The 23,462-nt window shown below is 46.8% G+C and overlaps 1 protein-coding gene across 3 annotated transcripts in view; it reads left to right on the forward strand.

Annotated features, from left to right (window-relative positions):
- The window catches only part of Tbc1d31 (TBC1 domain family member 31), a 62,369-nt gene extending 40,060 nt beyond the window's left edge, over window positions 1–22,309 (forward strand). For all 3 annotated transcript variants that reach the window (XM_028871894.2, XM_037197794.1, XM_028871895.2), the window contains 12 exons: window positions 182–315; window positions 2,029–2,162; window positions 2,874–3,053; window positions 3,956–4,188; window positions 5,013–5,165; window positions 7,032–7,167; window positions 10,176–10,268; window positions 12,660–12,800; window positions 13,936–14,130; window positions 15,805–15,943; window positions 20,510–20,620; window positions 21,965–22,309. In XM_028871894.2, the coding sequence (XP_028727727.1) occupies window positions 182–315; window positions 2,029–2,162; window positions 2,874–3,053; window positions 3,956–4,188; window positions 5,013–5,165; window positions 7,032–7,167; window positions 10,176–10,268; window positions 12,660–12,800; window positions 13,936–14,130; window positions 15,805–15,943; window positions 20,510–20,620; window positions 21,965–22,098 (1,783 nt within the window). In that variant the 3' untranslated portion in view covers window positions 22,099–22,309. The remainder of the gene's footprint in view (window positions 1–181; window positions 316–2,028; window positions 2,163–2,873; window positions 3,054–3,955; window positions 4,189–5,012; window positions 5,166–7,031; window positions 7,168–10,175; window positions 10,269–12,659; window positions 12,801–13,935; window positions 14,131–15,804; window positions 15,944–20,509; window positions 20,621–21,964) is intronic.
- Window positions 22,310–23,462: the final 1,153 nt, after the last annotated feature.

The raw sequence follows: 23,462 nt of genomic DNA on the forward strand, positions 1-23,462 counted from the left end.
CCAGAGATCTGCCTGGCTCTGCCTCTCCATTGCTGAGATCAAAGGTGTGTGCTACTCCCGCCCAGTGCTTCTAAAGAGGGGAACTGTATGATAGGCATAAGACAGAAAGTCTCCACCAAATCTGAATCAGTTACTAAGACACACTGTGATAACTCTGTCCCTTTCTGGTCCTTGTTTCCAGAACCCTCTCTGCATTAGCTCACTGGTCTGCCATCTTCAGCGACACTCCATATCTTCCACTCTTGGCTTTTCCATTTGTGAAATTGTTCCAGAACAATCAGCTCATCTGTTTTGAAGTTGTTGCCACTCTCATAAGTAAGTACTGCAGAACCAAACCAAGAACGGAGTCTCACGTGTCTTCCTGGTGTCTTGGTACCTTTGCCACATATAGGGAATCTAGATCTCTTTATTTTTGAGTCAAGAAGTATGAGACAGTCAAGTTTAGAGCAAAAAGTAGACATGCCAATCACTTATACGTGGAGTGTAGGAATTTTTAGACAGTATTGTTGCGGGTGGTTTCGGTTAGAAAGAAGCCAGTCTTTGGACTTGTTGCTTTTTACAGAACTGTTGTGGGGTGGAGCCCTTGGCACACAGTGCCTGCTGGGTAGTGCCCAGGTGCTGGCTGCTGCCCTCATCCCCACCATCTGAGGCTCATAAAATCGAGCAATTCATATGCCACATTGTTCTCGCTGTTTCACTTTGGTTTGCTCAGTTGACCTTCCTAGCCACCCTGTGCAATAGGTATGAATACCCCCTTTCTACAGGTGACCCCCAAGTTCTGAGGCTGGGTTAGGCCAGTCTGCTCCCAGTCATTTTAATAGCAGCAAGAAGCTGAAATCTTGTCGAGATTTTACTTTTGGATTAATTATTAGCTCAGATTTGAATGGATGGTAATAAGTGAAATAACAGAGTTCTAGAATTAGAAAACCTTCGTAAACTATATAGTACTCTGCTGATGGAATTTCTGCTGCTGACCTGAGGTGAGAGGTCACAACATCAAGGAATACAGCTTTTTTTGTTGCTGGGACAAAGACCTGAGGAAAGTCGCTTAAGGAAAGAGGCTCCTGGTGCATGATGGGAGGAGAGCCATGGCAGCGCGTCACACTGCATCCACAGGCAGACAGCAGGTGCACACGGTTGTACCGATGCGTCACGTGCTTTCCCTGTCTGTGGAATGGAGCCACCGTATTGATGGCGGCCCTTCTCACCTCATTTAAACTCTCTGGAAATGTCCTCACAGACGTGCCCAGAAGTCTGACTCCTAGATGATTTTAAGTTTTATCAGGTTGACAATAAGGGTAAACCAAAACACATGGCCTTTTCTAAGAAAATCCCTTTGTTAATCAAAGACTGAAAATACAGGAGTCAGCAGGAACCAGAAGGTCCAACATGTTGGATTAGGAATGGTTTGGAAGAGTGTGTGTATGTGTGTGTGTACACGTGTTTTTATTGACACATTTTCAACGACTGCCTTGAAGAAACTGGCAAATTTTCTTTATGCCTGAATTACTATATTAACACCATGGAGTTTTGAATACTCATGATCTAGAAACTAAAAAGATACTATCTCTTCTTTATTCATGAGCCTATTGAAGAGCAAAAAAAATGGATTCACTGGGGCTGGTGTTAACAGGCCTGTGATCCTGGCTAATCCAGAGACTGAGGCAGGTGCACCACAAGTTCAGGGCCTGCCTTAGAACCTGTAACTAACTAACTAACTAACTAACTAACTAACTAAATGAGTAAATAGGCTGGGGGTACAGCTTAGTGATAGTGTTGCCTAGCATGTGTAAGGCTCCTGTGTCCCACCCACACGACTAGAGATTAAGAAGTCCCAGTGTGGTTGCCTATAATCCCTACATTAGATTGGCTGAGATAGGAGGATTAGAAGTTTGAGACTTGCCTGGGAATATGAATATATACATACATACACACATAGATATAGTGAGACTATCTCAAGAAAAAATCCTTTTATAATACATAAGAATATTTAAAGAAAAATTTTCTGATTTTTTTTTTCCTTTGTAGTCAATTGGTGTCAACATTGGTTTGAGTACTTTCCTAACCCTCCCATCAATATTCTTAGCATGATAGAAAATGTTTTGGCATTTCATGACAAGGAGCTGCTACAGCACTTTATAGATCGAGATGTGACTTCCCAGGTAAGAAATAGAAGGGCTTTAGCATGCCATCATTTATTTTGAGAGCTAAGATTGACTCTGGTATGGATAAAACAGTATTTCTCCCAGTGAATAATAAAAGGTATATTCTACTTTATAATTTTTAAATTAAATTAATTTATTGTGTGTGTGTATGTATATACATTTGTGGGCGTGTGTGCAAGACTTACACTTAGGTCACCCAGCACGATAGCAAACAGCTGTGCCTGCTGAGCTGTCCTGACACACAGTCTGGATTTTTTGTTTATTTGTTTGTTTGTTTTTTGGAGACAGGGTTTCTATGTGTAGTTTTGGCACCTTTCCTGGAACTCACTCTAGCCCAGGCTGGCCTCGAACTCACAGAGATCTGCCTGCCTCTGCCTCCCAAGTGCCGGGATTAAAGGCGTGCGCCACCACTTCCTGGCAGAGTCTGAATTTTTAACAATTTGCCATTCTTCTTTAAGTTACCTTCCTGAAAGTCTAGGAAGAAAGTCCAAATAGGAGCTGCGGGTTCAGTTGAGTGGTGGAGCACTTGCCTTGTGTACCCGAGGCCCTGGTTCGGTCTCTAGCCTGGGGGAAGCAGAGCATTGTCCAGATTACCACAGTCCTTTTTGTAATTGTGCACTGAGTGTATTTACCGCACAGCTCCAGTTGCCAGTGCCGGTTTGACGCTTAGGTTGTCCGTACGGAACACATCCTTTCTGTTTGCTTCAGCTGTATGCCTGGCCTCTCCTCGAAACTGTGTTCTCAGAAGTGCTGACCAGAGAGGAGTGGCTCCGACTATTCGACAACGTCTTCTCCAATCACCCTTCCTTCCTCCTGATGACCGTGGTGGCCTACAACACCTGCTCTAGGGCCCCTTTGCTCAACTCTACTCTTAAAGATGATTTTGAGGTAAGTACCCATGCATGGAGGAGATCCTCAAGGCTGGAAGTGTAGTCAGTGGTGGAGTGCTTGCCTAGCACACGAGAGGCCTTGGGTTCCATCCCATCACCCGCCAAGTTGACAGCAAACCCCAAACAAGAAGCTCTCGCATGTCAGTGTCTACACTGAGAAGTACATTTCTTGACTGAGAGCCTATTGGTCGGGCATTGGTGCCAGGTGGTAGAAATAGAATAGACAGAGAGTTGGACCACACCCCTGACCCTGTGTAGATTATTGACAAGCAGGTTGTTATGACCGGGTGGTTTCTCCTTGGTAAGAGCATTGAACACTTGGTTGTTGTTTGTTCTTTGAGTGACCTCATTGTCAGCCCCCTGGGCTATGGTAGTCTGGAAATGTGTGTAGAATAGTACTTGAGGTTTCTTTGTGCTCAGCCAGTTTGGGATTTTTGAGACAAGGCCTTGTTATGTAGCCCAGGCTGGTTTCAAACTCGCTCTATAGCACAGGCCAACCTGGAACTCACGGTGGTCCTTCTACCTTTGCCTCCCAAGAGCTGGAATTACAACTGTGTGACCTAGGATGACAGCAATAGGAAGGCTGAGGCAGGAGGATCACAAGTTTGAGGCCAGTCTGGGCTCTGTATCAGATTCTCGGGCTAGCTGTTACACAGTAACAAAAAAGCAAAGGTGCTCTGTGCCTGGGCCCCCAGAGCCCCTCCTTCCCTCCTCCCGCTTCAAAGCTCAGGCCTCACCATGGCCAGTGTTTCCCTACGACTTCCCTGAGGTCAGTTGCTCTGAGCCTCCTGCCCCTTGAATGTGTGTCTCTGCGTCTGATGTGTCCTCATTTTTACTTCTTCTGAGTGATGGCATGCTTTGCTGAGTAAACTGTGATTTAAACATCGAGTTTTCTTACAGTATTTTTTTCACCATCGGAATAACCTGGACATAAATGTTGTAATTAGAGAAGTTTATCATCTCATGGAGACTACACCTGCTGATATTCATCCAAGTAGCATGCTGGATGCTTTTGTTGCATTGACAAAAGGGCAATATCCCATATTTAATCAATACCCGAAGTTTATTGTGGACTATCAGACGCAGGAACGAGAAAGGATCAGGAATGATGAATTGGATTTCCTGAGAGAGAGGTAATCATGTAATAATTATTATTGAGATAAATGAGACACTATAAATAAGAAAGTTTTTTTTTCTTTTTGTTTATGTGTATGTATGTGTCCTTGCATGGACTTGTGTGCACTGTGTGTGTGCAGGTGCCCATTGAGAACAGAGACCCAGAGCTCCTGGAGTTAAAAGTGGTTATGAGCTACCAGATATGGATGCTTGTAGGCAGAGTTTTCCCATCCTAGGAGCTGCTTCCTAATTACCGCACAGAGACTTATATTAATTGTAAATGCTTGGCCGATAGCTCAGGCTTATTAGTAACTGGCTCTTACAGTTAAATTAACCCATTTCTATTAATCTATGTTTTGCCATGTGGCTCATGGCTTTACCTGCCCTCTAGCACGTCTTGTTCCCCCGACAGCTGGCTGGCATATCTCTGACTCTGCCCTTCTTTCCCCCAGCATCCTCAGTCAGATTGCCCCGCCTATACTTTTTGTCTGGCTATCAGCCAATCAACATTTTATTAACAGTATACATAATCCACACAGCAGGTGCTAGGAATCAAACCTGGTCCTCTGCAAGAACAGCAAATGATCTTAACCTTTGAGCCTTTTCTCCAGCCCCAAGTAAAAGTTTTTAATGAGAAATCAGTTTGAATTCTAAAGTATGTGTATAAAATCCAAATTTGAAGGCTAGAGGTGTCTTTAAAGATGCCTACTTTCTCCTGTATCTGAAAATAAAAACACATTGTACTTTCAGCAGGTTCTACATTGTATATCTTGGCTGTTTTGAATTAAATTACTTCACTTCTTGTCTGCATTTTTATAATAGTAAATATTGTCGACTTCAGGCAAACAGTTGAAAATATGCAAGCTGAAGTGGATGAGCAGAGAGCTGAAGATGAGGCTTGGTACCAGAAGCAAGAGCTGCTCCAGAGAGCAGAGGAGACAAGAAGAGAGATGCTTCTGCAGGAGGAAGAGAAAATGGCCCAGCAGAGACACAGGTGCAGTCCTCGTGACCCAGCAGGGACGTGGGTGCAGTCCACGTGACCCGGCAGGGATGCGGGTGCAGTCCACGTGACCCGGCAGGGACAGGGACGCGGGTGCAGTCCACGTGACCCGGCAGGGACAGGGACGCGGGTGCAGTCCTCGTGACCCGGCAGGGACAGGGACGCGGGTGCAGTCCACTGCTGTGGCAAACCTAGGACAGGAGTCAGACCGGTTGTTTCCTCCCCTTCTCTTAGGTAGAACTCTGTATGTTAAGTTACCCAGCCTAATTTCCATTAAGCAAATGTGTAAGGTAATAAAAAGTGTATATGCCTCCTAAACTTACATGTTGTAAAATTAATACTAAAGCAATGTTGAATCTGCCCCCCGCATGAATTCTCAGAAGCAATGTAAGTTCTAATGTATGTTGAAAAACACTGTTTAGCAATATTCATTCTAAGCCAGGCATGATTCATGCCTGTCATCCCAACACCCCAGGAGGTTTGAGTCTAGTCTGGGCTTCATAGTGGGGTTCCACACCAGACTGGGCTACAGAGTGAGACCTGTCTATTGAAAAAAAAAATTCTATGGTAGGCAGAAATGCTTTGTAATGGAGTGTTGGAAACACCCTTGTTGGTATTTTTTTCCATTTTTTTGTTGGTTTGTTTTTCGAGACAAGGTTTCTCTGTGTTAACATCCCTGGCTGTCCTAGAACTCATTCTGTAAACCAGGCTGGCCTCGAACTCACAGAGATCCGCCTGCCTTTGCCTCCCGAGTGCTGGGATTAAAGGTGTGCACCACCACCACTGGCTTGCTTTTTTTTCTTTTGATTTTTCAAGACAGGATAGACCAGGCTGGCCTCGAACTCACTGAGCGATCCGCCTCCCAAGTGCTGGGATTAAAGGCATGTGCCACCACTGCCCAAAACAATGTAGTTTTTAAAATTATGCTTAAACATAGCTATATGATCCAACAAATTGAAACATAAATAGTTATCTCCTTATGCATTTAGAACTTCGGCAATGCCAGGTGTGGTGGTGCATGTCTTTAATACCACCACTTTGGAGGCAGAAGCGTGTGGAACTCTTGAGTTCAAGGACAGCCAGGGTTACACAATGAGACCTTGTCTCAAAGCAAACAAACACACAAGATCTTTGACAAGAGGCTGGAGAGGTGACTCAGTGGTTCTGAGTATTTGCTGCTCTTGTATAGGACCTGGGTTTGGTTCCCAGCACCCACAAGACATCCACAACCTTTGTAACTTTAGTTCCTAGGAGTCCAATGCATCTTTATGAGTTCTACAGGTTCCAGACATGCATGTGGCAAACACTTGTATACATAAGATAAATAAAGTTATAACATTTAAACTTTGACAAAGGGGGAAATCTCTTGTCCGAGCTTCCCTGGTGCTAGGGAAACAGGTGTGTGCCTCCACACTCAGCTTGAGAAACTGACTTCTCTCCATGATTATTGATTCCTATTTCTGTGAGCAGTGAAAATCAATTATAGAGCTGATGGCCTCCACTAACACCGTAAAGGATATGGGTACCCTGCTTGGTGCCATTGTCGTGGTTTTGCGGTCATCCTCTTCAGCTGAAGAGTATCACTGTCCTGAAATGATGTGTTAGCGCCGGGCTGCAGCTCCTGGATTCCACTGGGCACTGGGAAAGGAGCTCACAGGTAGACTGTTGGAAGGTGAACCGGAAAGGATAAGGATGGCCAGTTGCACTGACCATGACCCTCTCGAGTACTGACTCTGTTTATTGTAAACACAGTTGTGTTGCAGTGGACAAAATATATCCAAACAGCTCAAGCAACTCAGTGGAAAAAAAAAAAAAATCAAAGGTGTGTTGGAAAGTGCTTTGATACGGTTTGTTTTTCAGACTAGCTGCTGTGAAAAGAGAGCTGAAGATGAAGGAAATATGCTTACAGGATGCTGCTAGGAGGCGTCTTCTGAAGCTCCAGCAAGATCAGCGTGAAATGGAGCTGCGCAGGCTGGAGGACGAAATTGAGAGAAAGGTCTGTCAGCTTTAATCTTAATCAAGATCTCCGTTTATGCTCAATTAAGTAATGATGCTAGTGTCCATGACGCACACTACAACAGCCCCGTCAGTGTTATTTACTGTACCATTCAGCTGTTCTTATACCAAGAGATCATTCAGTTTAATGACTGTTTCTCCAGAAGTAAAAGTATGTCAGTATCATTTGTGAGCTGGGGGAAATATTCTTCTCTACTATAAAAACGCACATGTGACCAATATAAAAAGAATTTCCAGTACAGAACATCTGGAGTTAGAGAGGGGGCCTCTCTGTGCTTCCTCATTTCTAGAGCTGAGATGTCTAGGGTATGAGTATCTTAAGTGTGTATCTTACCCATGGCATATTCACCAGCGAGATGCTCTATAGCCCCAGGAAAGAGGAACTGACCCATCAAAACACTGTGGAAAGACAGTAAACAGTCAGTTTTTTAAACAAGGCACAAAATAGAAAGCAAATAACGATTTACATAAACGTAAGAAAATACAAACATAGTTACTCTTGCACCTGTAGAGACACAGGAAAGACTGTAATTAACCCCTTTCTTTCAAAAACAAAACCCAGGTTAGTCTCCGAAGATGAAATGTCTCCAGATTAACTGACATTTCCACCCAGAGAGGTGGCAGCCTGCGGTCATTTGCCTTTGCAGTTCCTTCTTGCCCAAAAGTCACACATAGTTGGTGACTGCCATGCAGTGTATGGTTGGGATATTAACCCTTGTCTGCTGTAAATATGTTCAACTGGCTTTTACCCTTTGCTTCTTAAAAATGTTAATAGTGTCGTTTGTTTGTTTGGTTTTTGTTTTTATTTTTTTTGTTTCTTTTGGTTTTTCTTTTTTTTTTTTTTGGTTTTTCAAGACAGGGTTTCTCTGCGTAGCTTTGCGCCTTTCCTGGAGCTCACTTGGTAGCCCAGGCTGGCCTCGAACTCACAGAGATCCGCCTGGCTCTGCCTCCCGAGTGCTGGGATTAAAGGCGTGCGCCACCACCGCCCGGCTCTTTTGGTTTTTCAAGACAGGGTTTCTATGTGTAGCTTTTGGAGCCTGTCCTGGAACTCATTTTGTGAGCCAGGCTGGCCTCGAACTCACAGAGATTCACCAGCCTCTGCCTCCTGAGTGCTGGGATTAAAGGCATGTGCCACCACCGCCCGGCTTGTTTTCGTTTGTAATAGTATCTTAATTTTAAAATTATTGGCAAGGTGGTGGTGGTGTCAGAAACCCTGTGACCCTCAAAGCCTGAAATAGTTCCCATCTGATGCTTTTTTGCCAGCTCCGAGTGTATCTGAAGACTGACTGTAAGGAGTGAGTTAGGGACCAGGCTCACCTCTTCGTAGAAGGCAGGCCAGGGTCCCAATGCTGTTTGTTGAGTGTTGTGAAGCCACTTGCTGGGTGAGGGTTATTACTGCATGGACTCCCTTGTTTGTCCCTGTCCAGCACCACGCCGGGTGACAGCGACTGTGGCTTTTTTCTGGGCCTACTCCTCGCTCACTGTTCTTCTTTATTTGACTCAGTGTTCTCAAGTATTTACATTCCAAACAGAGAAGTTGTTCTTTCTGAATCTTCTCTCCCATCCAATTGAAATTCTTCTCATTATTATTATATTAAATTTATGCATTAGTTTTGGAAGCTTAAAACCTAGTTTCAATAAAATACTAAATTTTTAAGTCTTGTAAAACATTGAATTTAATACTTCTTGTTTTGTTTAAGGCTAATTAATTTTAATTGGCTTTTATAATCTGCAATTCTTTTAAATTGCCTCTTCCAGTCAATCAAATTAATAGCCTTGTACTCTTAATAAAAAGTGTATGTTCTTTCCCAAAAGTGGTCCAATCTCAGAACTCTGATATCTTTATCCCAAATCTCTTGACATACAGCGAGGCATCCTGGTTCTTCTAAGCAGCAGCGGAGAGGCCCTGCATGCCCTCTGGCTGCCTGTTCCAGTGCTGTGCTCTGACTCTGCCCCAGCTCCAGCGGGGCATGGACATGACTGTGGCCATCTACTCACAAACTAGTGTGATCTTTTTGCACAACTCATGTGATCTGTTTGTGTCTCTGAAAACTCATACTCGAATGACTGGACCCTCCACAGAGTGTGGCGCTGTGCCCAGCCTCCCCTCCCCCTCTCCCTACTGCCAGGACTCTGGCTCCCTGCTCAGGCCTCACCTTAGCTAGTGCTTACCCCTAACTTCCTTCAGGTCAGTTGTGCAGTGTTTATTTTACCCCTTGAACGTGTGACTCTACATTCCACGGTGTCTTCATGTTTACTGCTTCTTCTCTTCTGAGTATTTAACAGCATGCGGTTTTAATCGGTAGATATTGGAGAGTGACCAAGCTAATGATACAGTCCTTAAGTGTTTACTGAATGAATGGGTGGGAATTGATAGCCGGATAGTTGGTTGGTCATAGTTTTGCTGTTTTGTTTTCCAAATACACATCATTTACTCTATCCTCACACTTAAACATAACTGGGTCTGTAGGCAGCCAAATACTTTGAAGATGCTGTAGAGAGTCCCTTACCCAACCTCTGTCTTACAGAACTGCAAGCCCCAAGTAACCAGACTTGGAGACAGTGAGCTCCCAGTGGTCCACGCAGAGCACAGAGCAGTCAGACAGGTCACAGGAAACATGAACTTATGAGTTGTCAAATCAAATTTATAAAAAAGTTTAGAAGCTTAAGTTTTTAAACGAATAAGATTGAAGATTGTTTCTCTCCACTCTAACTTGCAGTTGCTTCCTTTTCCGTAACAGGGAAGAGCTGCCACCTGCTAGTCAGTCTGTCTCCGTGGGCATATGGCAGTTGTGCATGCTTTTTAAAAACATAAGCGTAACCCAGATTAGCCCTGGATCCCATGAGTACTCTGCTTTATCCCAGTTCCTGGTGCTTGTTTTGGGAGTGAGTGCTGTTAATGGCCTACCCAGATTACAGGATTACTACATCATTAAAAACTGTGCTGTGAGTTCTTTGGGGCCTTGACAATTTGTGATTTGTCCACAGATACAAATGAGAGATCAAGAAATCACTGCCACAGCCAAAGACCTGGAAATGAGACAGCTGGAGCTCGAGTCACAGAAACGACTTTATGAGCAGGTAGAAGCTGGTGTCTGCGGGGAACCGTGTCCTTCAGCCCTGTAGACTGCTCGTTTGTGGTATAGGTTGTCCCTCTTGTTTACTCTTGAAGCAGAGTGTCATGTCATCCAGGACTGTAAGTTAGCAAATGTCGGAATGCGGTCACGTGATGCTTGGATTCCCAGCTCTCCAGCTCTCCAGCACTGCGGTCACAGGTCTGCGGCACCAGCCGGAGCCCAGCTTTGGCCTCAGGATTTCTTGTTTGCCAAGCTCTCCAGCAGGCGTTTGTGTAGCAGTGACTGAAGTCACCCCATCTGAAGACCTGAGTCTGAGCTTTCCCACCGTGTACGGTGTAGGGTGCTCAGAGTCCAGGAGCCTCCCCAGTCTGAACTGATGCCTGAGGAGCATTTAGATAAGGGAGGGAGATGATCCCCCGACCTTTTGTAGAAACAGGAAGCAAGAAAGGTGAAATACTTTAAATTGTCTAGGATTAAATCAGCAAACATATAGTTAGGGTATATATTTCTGTTTTTAAGCATTGAAAAGAGCTGTGAATGCAAGTTTTTGAGAAAACCTTTTTTTACTCATTTGGTGTTAAAACAGTATAATGCAGTTTTCTTTATGAATGGCTGTGGATCTTCATAGTTACTGTCTGTAGTAGCTGCTGCTGAGCCATACATTATTTAAACTTAAATGTTTGGGCTGGAGAGACATTTCAGTGGGTAAGATCCCTGGCTGTTCTTCCAGAGGGCCCAGGTTCAATTCCCAGCACATCTACATGGTAGCTAAAAACCATCTGTAACTCGACTTCTAGGGTGAAGGGTGGTGTAATCCAGTGCCCCCTTCTGGCCTCCACAGGCATTGTGTGCACACATGTGGTGACTTAAATCCATGCAGACAAAATACCCATACACGTAAAATAAAAATAATAAATCTTAAACTTAAGTGGTTTACAGTTTTTAGCAGTTACCATCTTTGTACGTGTACCTTTTCTGTATGTAATTGAAAAATATTTTTATTTTTAGGTAATCGTGAAGGTAATTAAGCTGCTTGTAGATCATTAGAAAAAAAATCAAAGAAAGATCTCTGACTCCAGAAATACTCCTGGGGCTTGAGCAATAGCACAGCAATTAAGAGCTCCCACAGTGCGGCTCACCAACATCTGTGACCAGCTCCAGGCCTCAATGCCCTCTTCTGGCCTCCGTGGGCATTGCACACACATGGCACACATACATCCGTGCAAGCAGAACACTCATACACATGGAATGATTTTGTTTTTTAAGAAAGAATTCCTGGGGACTGGAATTTCATCTGACAGTTTTAACACTGAGTAAGTTCAGTGGTTCAGAGCATGTACTGCGCTTGCAGAGAAGCAGGTTTAGTTCCCAGCATCCATGTCAGGTGGCTCACAACTACCAATAACTCCAATTCCAGGACTTCTGAGGACACCTGTGCTTGACACACACACACACACACACACACACACACACACACACACACACTCAAAGTAAATCTTAAAAGAAGAAGAAGAAGTAACTCCTGGGGCTGTATTCAATGGTAGAATACTTGATAGCGCACACAGGCCCTGCAAGAAAACACTGCTGTCACGCGCAGTGGTCAGTGAGCCTCTTGGCACAGACCGTTTGTTTGTGGTCTGCCTTTTGAACTTACTCGTCATGAAGGTTGTGTGCTTCCCACATGCCCCAGCCCCAGTACCGTGAGCATCGTTTCCCATTTCCCCACCCCAGCAACTTCTGGTCTGTTGTCCATCTCCATGGATTTGTCTGTCTGGATATTTCATGTAAATGCAGCTTATGTACAGTGTCTTCTGTGGTTGGCTCCTTTCACTTAGCACAGTGTCTTCAAGGTCATGTTGTAGCATAAGTCGGTGCTTTAGTCCCTTCCATAGCTGGGTGATGATACTCTGTGTGAAACAAACGTTTCCCGTCTCTGCTGAGGAGCCCAGGGCAGCTATTGCGTACAACTTCAGCACTCAGCCAGGCAGCTTGCAATCCCAACTTGAGTTTCTGATTGTGTGAAACTACAGTGATAACCAGAGTGAGAGCGTAGGACCCTCTCAGGTCTGCGCACAACTTGACTTGTAACTTCCGCGTGGTCTCCAGGGTGGCCAGCCAAGGCTGCTGTTTTTCACAGGCTGATGGGAGCTGTGGGTGGGGTGGGAATGGATCCCTTCGTCCTGAGCTGTGTTCCCCAGCGGGCCTCACACTGTTAACGTCTAGAATTCAGAAGTTGATTCTGAGCATGCTCGCTGTTGTCAGTGCATTCGTGGAGAAGTTTTCCAGGGTCCCTGCAGTTGGTAGCACGTCGCCTGTTTCCTTATTACTTTGATAATGAGACCTTAATGGTTGTCCTTGAGGCCTGAACAAAGCAAAGTCCCTTTGTGTTCCCCAGGATCTTACTAGAAGTCAAGACACTATTGCAAAGGAAATCCAAAAAGATGCAGCTGCCCATAGGCAGAAAGTGGCTCTGGAAGACCACATGTTCCAGAAGCTGCTAGAAACCAGCCAGATGGGGAGCAGAAGGACTCAGAAGGTGAGAGCCTCCTGAACCTGGGGCCCACAGCGGGAGCCGAGAGCTGGCCTTCTGAGAGCACACATTTGGAAGGTTTGAAGTCACAGTAGTCCAGTTGTTGATTTTGTCTGCCTTGGTCCTTAGAAGCTCCAGGCTTTGTGTTTATGGGTTGTTGACTGCATTGGCCACATGCGTCTGACATGCCCTTTGAGAGACCGTTAAGACATGGAAGAAAGCATAGGAGAACTAATCCTATTATTCAGTCCTGCTGTGTTCTCAAGAATTGTCCCTAAGAGCACAAGGTCACAGAACCTCAGGGCTCTGCCTGGTGTACAAGCCAGACTTTCTAAAGCATCCTTTGTGGGAAATTCGTAACTCTTATCCAGTAACATGGGATGGTCAAGTCAGGATGGGAGACACTGGTGTAAAATGAGGGGCTTGTGCCAGAGTTGAGGATACAGTATATTGATGAAGCCTTAAGAAAAAAGTTTCCAATGATTTTATAGCATTTCTTATGAAGTGCCCTTTCAGAAATGCTAGCTTAAGTGAATTGAGATAGGACTTGAGATGTTCAGAAAGAACTTTCTGAGGTCCCTTTAACATAATGCTAAGTGCGTGTGTCCCACCCAGGCTGGCCCTATTTGAAAAATCAGGAACGGGGCAAGCTAGGAGTCTTGTGCCCCAGTCTCTCGGCTGGTTCCTCTGCAGCACCGGACTGTTCCATTTCTCTTACAGGTGTTTGTACATCTGAAAAGGGACTTTTCTCGCTGCTTTTCAGCATGTTAAAACAGAAGTTGTTGAATCTTACCTTTTCCCTGACCTCAGAGTTCTCAATGCTGGCTGGAAAAGCAGTCACTTCAGGAGTTTAGGGTTGCTTTGAGAGAGGGTCTTACTACCTAACCTTGAGCTGGCCTTGAACTCACAATCCCACCCCCTACCCCATCCCTGTCTGCTCTAAAAGAGAGCTTTTAAACTCCCTAAGCTGGCCTGGTGATGGATTTAATTGGTTTATGGTGGGGCCTGGAAGTCAGTTTTGTTTAAACACCCTGATGATGACTGTACCACATCACACAACCTAGCAGACTCTGGGATCCAGTGAGTGGACATCCATATTTATATGATTTCACCTTGTTTCCGAAATTTACTTTTTTTTTAGGTAATTGAAGACAATTTGGCAAAAGCTGAGCAAGCCTGCCTGAATGCTGACTGGCAGATCGAGGCTTTACATAAACAGAAATGTGACGATCTGCTGCGCAGCGAGGGCTACCAAGAGGTCGCCACCCTCCTCCGGAAGAACAGACGGAGAGAAAGAGAGCTCTTAAACGCAATGATGCGGGAGGAGGCGAAGAAGGTGAGGGGACCTGGGAACGTCTGCTTATCGGGGTCAGCTCATTTCTTGCCTTTCTGGCTGAGGACTGGGCCCTCCTCTACCACTGAGTTATTCCCCTGACCTGTTAGATGATCAAGATATAATGGGCGGTGTCTTGTTACGTTATTCAGGATCAGCATCTGATACTGATGCTATGTGTAAGTAATCCGATGGCTTTCTGGTTCATGTTGTCTCAGCTCATCCACTCCTGGGTTTGTTCTCGCTGATTTGATAGTGTTACTGCCTTAGTTTACCTAACTCTTACATTTGAAATGTAAAGCGAATTTAAATGGTAGACACTAGCCAGAAGTAGCAGAACCCAGAGCAGTGTATCTATGAGGAGGACGGAAGTACCTTCTTTTCAGGAGGAGGTGGGCAGCCTGAAGTCAGTTCCGCAGCTCCGCCGTCTCAGACTCTCATCTTCCTGCTCTGCTCCCTCTTGTACGGCTTTCATTCTTTGTCCCTCATTCACAGTGATGCGGAGTCACAGCCGCCAGGTGTTGAAGAGTTTATGTCACAGCCGCGCATCCTTCGGCTGGCCCTGCCAACCACCCTGGGACCTTAGGAAAGTGGCCTTTCTGAGGACCCTGCTGGCCTGGGAGGCTCAGGCTTTGGGTAGCGATTTAAGTGGCTAGCATCTGTGCCTTCCTGTCCTGCTGATGCCCTGTGATATGTTTTTCTGAAAGCTAGCCCCTCGCTGCCCTGTCCCAGGTTCCCTTCCTACCTCACTCCAGTGAGGAAAAGAAGCTGTCTTACAGCCCTTTCTTTCCAGGACAGGAAGGAAGGATGGGGTGGGGGGCAGTACCCAAAGTCCTGAGAGTGTTGGCCGTAGGAACATTGTGGTGGGAGCCCTGTCGCCTCGAGGCGAGGATTGCCGGCACCGTCTCAGCAGACTGAAAACTCTGTGTAATTCACTTGAGGTCAGATACTGTGTTGGAGAGGAGACTGCGAGTCCGTGTGCGGGCGTCTGCTGCACAGTCCTTTGTGACCAGCATCCTGGGTTTAAAGTTACCTTGACTGTAGTGTGGTCCTGGGAAAGCAGGCAGACTCTGCCCTGATCAGCAAGGGGGAATGATCTCTGCTGCCTTTCTGGCCTCAGAATTTGAGGTTCTTTGAAGTTTATATTTAATGAATTGGTATTTTAATCACAAAAATTGTATGTGTGTGTCCATGTAAAGGCTGTAGCATTTGGGGATGTTTTAAATTCACTGGTCATCCTCTGAACTCATTTTAAGATGAATTTTCTCATTTTTTAGGGGAAGAGCTGGAGCTAGTAGAAATCACTAGACTTTTATGATCAGTGTGTTCCAGAGCTGAGCAAATAATTAATTCTCTGAATTTTGTAGTCTTTGTAACTTAGGCATAGTATTCACATTAAAGGAATCTAATTCCCATTGGTGGGAAGCTAGCTTAGTCTGATAAGGCCTGGAACCTGTGAAAAGGAGTTGCTACTTCACTGCTAGCAAGACCTGCCTCTGCTCTTGGGGTTCTTCCATAGCCACAGGCCACCCCAGACACCCCGAGTCCCACAGTACCACACAGGCCCTGTGTGTCTCTCAACTATGAAGAGAGAGGTAGAGGAACCGAAGGGCCTCTTTCCGGAAGCTCAGGTGTCTGTTTCCGGTCCTAATCGTCTTTTTGCCCTGTTGTGTGCAGTGGAAGGAAGCTGAAGGAAAGGAATTTCACTTGCAATCGGAAAAGAAAGCCGCTGCCCTTTCAGACGCCTCTAGGAAGTGGTTTTTAAGGCAGGAGACGAGTGCAGCTTTGGAGCACGGTGGAGAGCCACTGAGTGAAGGTGAGTGGGCGTGGGATCTGCACTGTTGCGGCCTCCTTAACATGGTCTCCTTCCAGGAATACATTCTGCAGGTCTGCTTTGTTGCTTTCGTTCAAATCATGCTCGGCCAAAAGGTGGTGGTGCCCTTTTTGGGAGGAGGGGTACAAGGGAGGGTAGACCAGGGGATAGAACTGATAAAAAACAGAGTGCCTGTCAAGAAAACAACCTTGAGCACGGGACAGAACTTGGCAATAGAGACTTGCCTCACGTCCAAGAAGCCCTGAGTTCAGTTCCAGCCCAGGGCTGATAAACCAAACAAAGAAGGAAGGAAAGTCAGCTAGCTGCCCTGGAAAACTGTTTTACTCCAGAGCTTTGTGCTCTTCGGTATGCTCCTCATCTTCTGGAATCTGGTTCGTTCCCAAAGAACTATTTCTAATTTTAGGAAGGACGTGTGCTTCACCAAACAGTTGGCTCCAGCATGTCAAAGCACCACGGGGGTCTTCTAGGGCCTGACTCTCAGGCTGTAGGATAAGCTTGTAACTGTGTCAACTGAAAAACCAAAACTCTATTGGGCTGCTGAGATGACTCAGCGGGCAAGACCTGGTGCTGCGCTTGACAGCCTGAGTTGGGTTCCCAGGATCCACACGATAGAAGAAGAGAGCCCACTCCCACTGTTGACCTCTGACCTCCACACGTGACTGCAGCACACGGGTATACACACATGCACAGAATAAATGTAATTTTAGGTGAGAATTATAACGGAACGGTCTAAAGCAGAGTGCAGATAGGAGTTTCCTTTTACTGCATTTTCTGCCGTCGGTAAGTGGAAGATTATCCCTTTGGAAACAGCAGCTTCACTGGTCCATGGTTCCGTTGGGGTTCAGTTTGCCCGCTTACAGTACACAGTCAGGGCACGTGGTCAAGCTTGGTGCTGGACGTGTGCCTGTAAACCAAGCACTGAGGAAAATGAGGCTGTCGTGAGTTTCAGGTCTGTCTGAGCCACGTAGTGGATTTTAGGGGAGAGAGAACAAATATATCCATACAGTGAAATCTCATTCTGCTATTAAAAGGAATGTTCGTGATTCAGAATGGTTGACCTTGAAAACCTTGTGTCTAGTTAAAGAAGCCAGACATGAAAGGCTGCATGCCCACTCTGGGAGCACATCCGTAGAAGCAGTCAGGATGGCCGGTCTCTACTGCTAGGAGTAGACGAGAGGGAGCCAGGAAGTGCTGGGGAGTGACTGCTGAAGGACGTGCGCGGGGACGATGAGAGGGTTCTCAAATTAGGGCTGGTGGGGATGATTACAATGTGAATATATTTATTATACCAGACTGTTCGCTTTAAAAGATGAACTGTCCAAGTCGGGTGGCACATTACTATAACCCCAGCACTTGGGAGGTAGAGGCAGAAGGGTCAGAAGTTCAAGGCCAGCCTGCACTACATGAGAATCTGTCTCAAATAAACAGGAGTATATGAGATATAAATTATATATTAATAAGACAGCTCCTCAAAAATAGAAGTCATTGGGAGTCAACAAGACAACTCGTTTTTCCACACAAGCCTGATGAGCTGAGTTTAATCCTCTGAACTGACGGTAGGAGAGGAGCCGCTCCTGGAGGTTGTGTGCTGACCCCTACGAAGTGATGGTGAACAATAAAACGACACTGAGAAGAAATACTGTGGCCAGATAGGGCCCTGGGACCAGGTTTCAAAGTACTCGGTGTTGAGGAAGAACAGGGAGGGTTAGAAGAAAAAAGGTGACATGGGACAGATGAGCATGCAGGGGACCCAGTACAGGACAGGGCCCTAGGACCCTGGCTGAGTTCATGGGGATGAGTAGAGCCACAGCCACTGAGCTGTGTGCCTTCGGTTTTCTAGTCTCCAGTTTCCTCTTTGTAAAATGAGAAGATTCTAGTCTGGGAATGTTGAATTTTATTACAGTTCTAGCATTATATTATACTGTTTTTCCAACCACCTGTCGTTTCTGGGCCTGTTTGATAAACAAGCACATACATGTATACTGACAACATTTTCTCTAAGAATTTTTGTGGATTTATCACCCATTCTTCCTCATAAAATGTGAGGAGCATAACTCAGCAATGGTAGGCAGTTGCCGACCCTGGTGGTCTTTTTAAGGTAGCTACAGCAGATAGTCCATGCTCATGGATGGCTGTACATGTCTTGGGCCAGGAAAACATGTGGCCAACTTCAGGAGTCTCAACTCCAGGACAGATGCACTGGGGGGTGGGGGGGGGATGGACACAGCCACGGATGGTAGGGTGTCTTGTGCTAGGCTGGAGAGTGGGGCCCCGGCCTGTCACCAGGCTACTCAGCCTCCTACATGGTACAAGCTCCAGGCCAGTGCTCAGTCAGGAGAAACGAGATCTGGTGATACCAACTCATTAGATGAATATTAATTCTTGAAAATGAAGAGTCAGGGGCTGGGGAGATGGCTCAGTGAGTGAGCATTTGCTGAGCCACCATGAAGACTGGAATTCAGATTCCCCGGCATCCCGGTGAGTGTTAGGAGGGCATGGCAGACCGCCTGCAATCCCAGTGAGCCAGAGCCAGAGGACCCCCGGAGCAAGCTGCAGACTGCATGCATTGGGCAACTTCTGGTCGCAGTGAGACTGTCGGTGTGGGAGTGATGGAAAGTGGAGAGCAATGAAGGAAGACTCCTGACGTCAGTGCCCTGGCCTCCATTTACACACGAACGCACGTGCCTGCACATCCACATACCCATGCACCCACACATGAAAAAAAATGAACCACCACTGGAGCCGGAAAGAGCATGCTTTGAAGGAAGAAAAGCAGCAGACTGCAACCCAGAAAGTGTATTTATTTTTATTCCTTGAATGTTCAGGTTTCCTATGATGAGCATCTTTTAATACACTGCAGATTGTTTTAAATCCACATATATGGAACCACATTGTGAAGCTCTGGCTCATATGTGCAGAACCGCATTGGTGGGGATGCTGTGGCTCATATGTGCAGAACCGCATTGGTGGGGATGCTATGGCTCATAGGTGCAGAACCGCATTGGTGGGGATGCTGTGGCTCATAGGTGCAGAACCGCATCAGTGGGGATGCTGTGGCTCATAGGTGCAGAACCGCATTGGTGGGGATGCTGTGGCTCATAGGTGCAGAACCGCATTGGTGATGCTGTGACTCATAGGTGCAGAACCGCATCAGTGGGGATGCTGTGGCTCATAGGTGCAGAACCGCACTGGTGGGGATGCTGTGGCTTGGTGGCTGGTGCAGTAGCTGGTGAGCAGAGTAGGGCTGAAGTGGCCTGGCTAACTCAGCTTCACAGGTGAGTCGCCTGAGCCAGTGCTGGGGATTCTGCTGCAGGCAGAGGAACGCCAGTACGTGTTTGAGCAGGAGAGCATCCCTGAACAGCTTCTAGAGATGGCGAACTAGACGGCAGTGGGCAGCATGGGCTTCTGGGGCAGGCAGATCTCAGCTCCAGAGGGGTGAGTAAGGAGCCAGAGCCTGGCCTGTGGCGCTCTGCTGCATGGCAGTGGTGGCGTCACCTACACTGGGATGTTTGGAAGCTGGCCGGCTTGTTGCTTGGCTCCCTTTTCCTCCCTTATGTAAAGCTTTTCCAATGATTTCTTTCTAGAAGGTCTTCCTTGGAGCAATGCAGATACTAGCTGCCTCTGTTACAAGACAGCCCTATTTTGATAGTGGCCTTTATATCCCATTCCGCCACACCAGTTCAACCAGTAGTAACCTGGCAGTTGCTTTGTCTTAATGACTCCTTGAGGTCAAACACTTGGCTTAACTCTCCCTAGATCAGGTGTGAGGTGGGCATCGCAGTGAGTCGGTGAGACCCCGTCCTTGTAAGCCTAGACTTTGGATGGGAGTTAGAACAGATGACGGTGATGATGACGTAGGTGAGACAGATTCTAAGGCCTTGCTATCAGATGTGGGGCAGCGGGGGTTAGAGCAGACAGAGGTGAAAAGCTGAAAGGCCAGGTGGTTTGTTGATGTTTTATGCTGGCTGCGTGTGTATGGCCATGAGGGTTCTCTCACTGCATTGTCCTGGGGATTGACTCTGGTAGTGAGGCTTGGCAGCAAGTGCCTTGACCTGCTGAGCCTCCATCCGCCCTGTGTGAGGAGAGCAGTTAATGACCCGCACTGTCCTGGAGTTGACTGCTGCGCTCACTGCTCCGATCAGGTTTGCTGTCGCTGATGCTCACAGCCGTTCTCGGGGACCATTTGCTGACACAGTCCATAATCTCTTTATTAGTATTCGGGATCACCACCTTGACACCTCTTACCAGGAAGGGAATCTGGAGCCTGTGCGTGCTGGGCCAGTGCTCTACCGCCAAGCCGCGCTCTTAGCCCCCGGTGCCTGTTTCTTAGCTGTTCGTTGCCTTTTGTTTTAGTTAAGCTGTTCCTAAAAGCCATTAGCAGGGCTTCGGTGCCGCTCTCCATGTTTGCAGCCACGTTTCCACAGCCGTGTTCTTCCCAGAAAGGACGGGGATGGTGGGCACTCCTGCGAGTGAGTTTGCCAAGCACTGTCTGTCTTAGAAAGGTCTCTGCTCACTCTCACACATCTTTTCCTCTCCTCCCCTTTCTAGCGGAATCGGAATCGGAAGTGCCCTGGTTGCAAAGGGAACACGTGGCCTCAAGCTGTTTGCCCCCAACCTCACAACTAGATGACATTTCGGAAGTGGACTCCTCCACACAGAGTAAGTTGATAAGTAAGGAAGACTGTCATGTCACATTCCACAGCGTCTAAGCAGAGTGGAGGCTGAAGGGGTAGGTAGAGCGTGGGATGTGTCCGGGGCACTGACAACAGGAAGCCCAGAGCGGGACAGCTCTGCTGGGAAGACAGAGTGAGGAGCAGCCCAGACAGAGATCATGGGACTCCATGTCTTAAGCCCAGCACTGCTGCCCCAGAACAGCCAGGGTGACACTGACTGGATGAGTAACCTGGATCCAACACCTCAGCCACAGCCACAGCCACAGCCACACCACCCCTGGTCTAGTAGACTTTTAACTGGCTTTTCAATAAAGCTGTTGTATAGATGAAGGCAAAGTTTGATTTTTTGAGGCCTTTTGAGCTCTTAGAAGACGAGCTTTATCAGAACTATTGCTAATGACAAGTCGTGAAATTCCAGTACCCATGAAGTACTTTTGCTGAGTCCTATTGTGAGGATCCAGAAGTTCTGTACCAGAGTAAGAAGTAAGCCAAGGATCCTGTGGGAGGCCACTGTAATGTAAGAGGTTCACAACTGGTCTCTACCCTGACACCCCAGAATTAAACCTTTTCTTTTTCTCGGACTTGAATGTTTTCTTTTGTGGATGAGGTTCACTGTCTTCCCCAAGCAGCTGGAGCAGCCCTGGCTGGCAGAGCAGCCGGGACCACACACACACAGAGCCCTGCTGGAGTTTAGACTTAGACCGAATAACCTGCACTTCAGAGTAGCAGGGGGGAGCCAGCTGAGCTCGGGTTATTTGGCACGAAATGAAAGCTGCCTTCCTTTGGGGGATGGAAATCATTTTCAGACACTGAAGCTATTTAAATATGTAAAGGGTGCTCCCTCGATTCTGATTCCGTTGTTCCCAGCCCCTCCATCAGGATGGAGCGCTATTTTAGGCAGGGTGGTGTTACATTAGTCTCGGTCCGGACTCCCCTGCCGTTAGCTACTGCTGGAACAGCCCGCTTTGGGGAAGGTTGCTGTGGGGTGCGTTTCAGCTCATGTCTTGGAGTCTTGAGCATCATATCATGGCAGGATGTGTGCCGTCCTGAAGAGCTCAGCTTCCCAGTCAAGCTTTGTACCTAATTTACATATATGACGCATGCTCAGTAGCCAAAAGCTCTGAGTTCTCTGCTGACATTCATTCAGTTCAACAACAGAAAAGCTGGAAACGAAGCCACATAGAGCTGGGTATCATGGCTGGCTTTTTGTTCCAGAAATGTTTTAGGATATTGGTTGTGTTATTGATTTTTATAACGTAATTCCACTGACGGTAAATACTATATTAGTACATCAGAAAAACTCGTACTAACTGTAAATTTCGTATTCAAGTTTTCTCAAGTAGGAAAACAACAGAATGGAACCACATGGAACACGATCTTCTCAAGAAAGTGCGAAATCTTCGCCAGAGACTCACAGCCCAAGCTCGGAACCGGTGCCGGTCCCCTCATCTTTTGGTGACATAGAAGGCATTTCACCTTGAAACAATCAGAGAGATATCTTTTGTAAATCAATGGCACTGATTTTTCAATTATTTATTCTAAATTTTTATAAAGGTTAGCCTTTTGTATAGAGAAATATGTCTATAAAATTATGTTTTCTATTGAATTATAATGCTTTGGGCTTGTAAAGGGCCTCTGGAATACTTCACAATAAAGGTGTTTAGAAACTGTTAAAGCCGGGTTGTCTTCTTTGTTTACAAAGCCAGCACAGACTTCAGAGCCTTTAGCTGATGAGATGGGTTAATTTCAAAGATAAAGACTAAATAAAGAGCAGGGCTCCATGGTCAGGGCAGCTGCAGAGTGAGTTCTGGCGCAAGCCCCAAGCCTGATGGCCCGAGTTCAAACCCTTGGCCATGCAGGATGGAAGGAGAGAACCAAGTTGTCCTCCGACCACCGCACGCTCATGTGCCCATCATAAGTAAAAAAAAATACATGTAATTTCAAACTAACAAGAAAACTGGGTTTGCTCCAGCAGCAAACAGGATCGGGCTAGAACCCTGCAGTTGTGGGATTGGCTGCCTGGCTGCCTCCTGTTTTGCACTTCCGGGACTGTGGGGCATCTCTGTGACCCCACCCATCACTGTGATCCCACCCATCACAGCACTGTCTCTGGCTCAGCTCCTCCAGCTTCTCCTGCCCTCTGCTGGCGGTAGGCAGAACTGCACTGCCACCGCTGCAGCGGGCCTCCCAGGCCGCCCTTTCATCCCTCCCCTCCTCCTCCACCATTCAGGGATGTGTGAGAATTCATCAACAAGTATCTGAAGTTCCTGATGCAGTACTACATCCACATAGAGTAACTGTGTGGTGCACTGCTGTGACTCGGTTTTCCGGGGTCACTAGGAGTAACCTTACTGCAAACCAAATGCATCTGGCAAATGATCTCCTTTGTCCACAAATACCACCCTGTCTTTGTGCAAACACTGGTTTCCCAGGAGCACTCCCTAAGCCTGCACCTTTTTGGTGCTTACAGTAGAGGCATGTGGTGGTGTTCTGCCACAGAAACAGGATGTGGAATGTAGAACATGACGGACGCTTTAGTGAAGGAGCCTGCTGACCCAAAAGCACTCAAGTTCTAAAATGCCGTGGGTCTGTCTGCCACAGTCAGCTGTGTGTGTGTGTGTGTGTGTGTGTGTGTGTGTGCGCGCGCGCGCGCGCGCGCGCGCGGGCGCCTGTGTGAGTTTGTGTGCACTACATACCTGCAGGAGCCGAGAGCTCAGAAGTCCCCTGGAACAGGAGTCACAGGTGATTATGAGCCATCACATAGTGCTGGCAACCAAACCCAGGTCTTTTGCAAGATTAAGGGTTGTAACTGCCGGACCATCCCTTTT

Source organism: Peromyscus leucopus, chromosome 20, assembly GCF_004664715.2.
Source record: "Peromyscus leucopus breed LL Stock chromosome 20, UCI_PerLeu_2.1, whole genome shotgun sequence".
Taxonomy (NCBI): Eukaryota; Metazoa; Chordata; class Mammalia; order Rodentia; family Cricetidae; genus Peromyscus; species Peromyscus leucopus.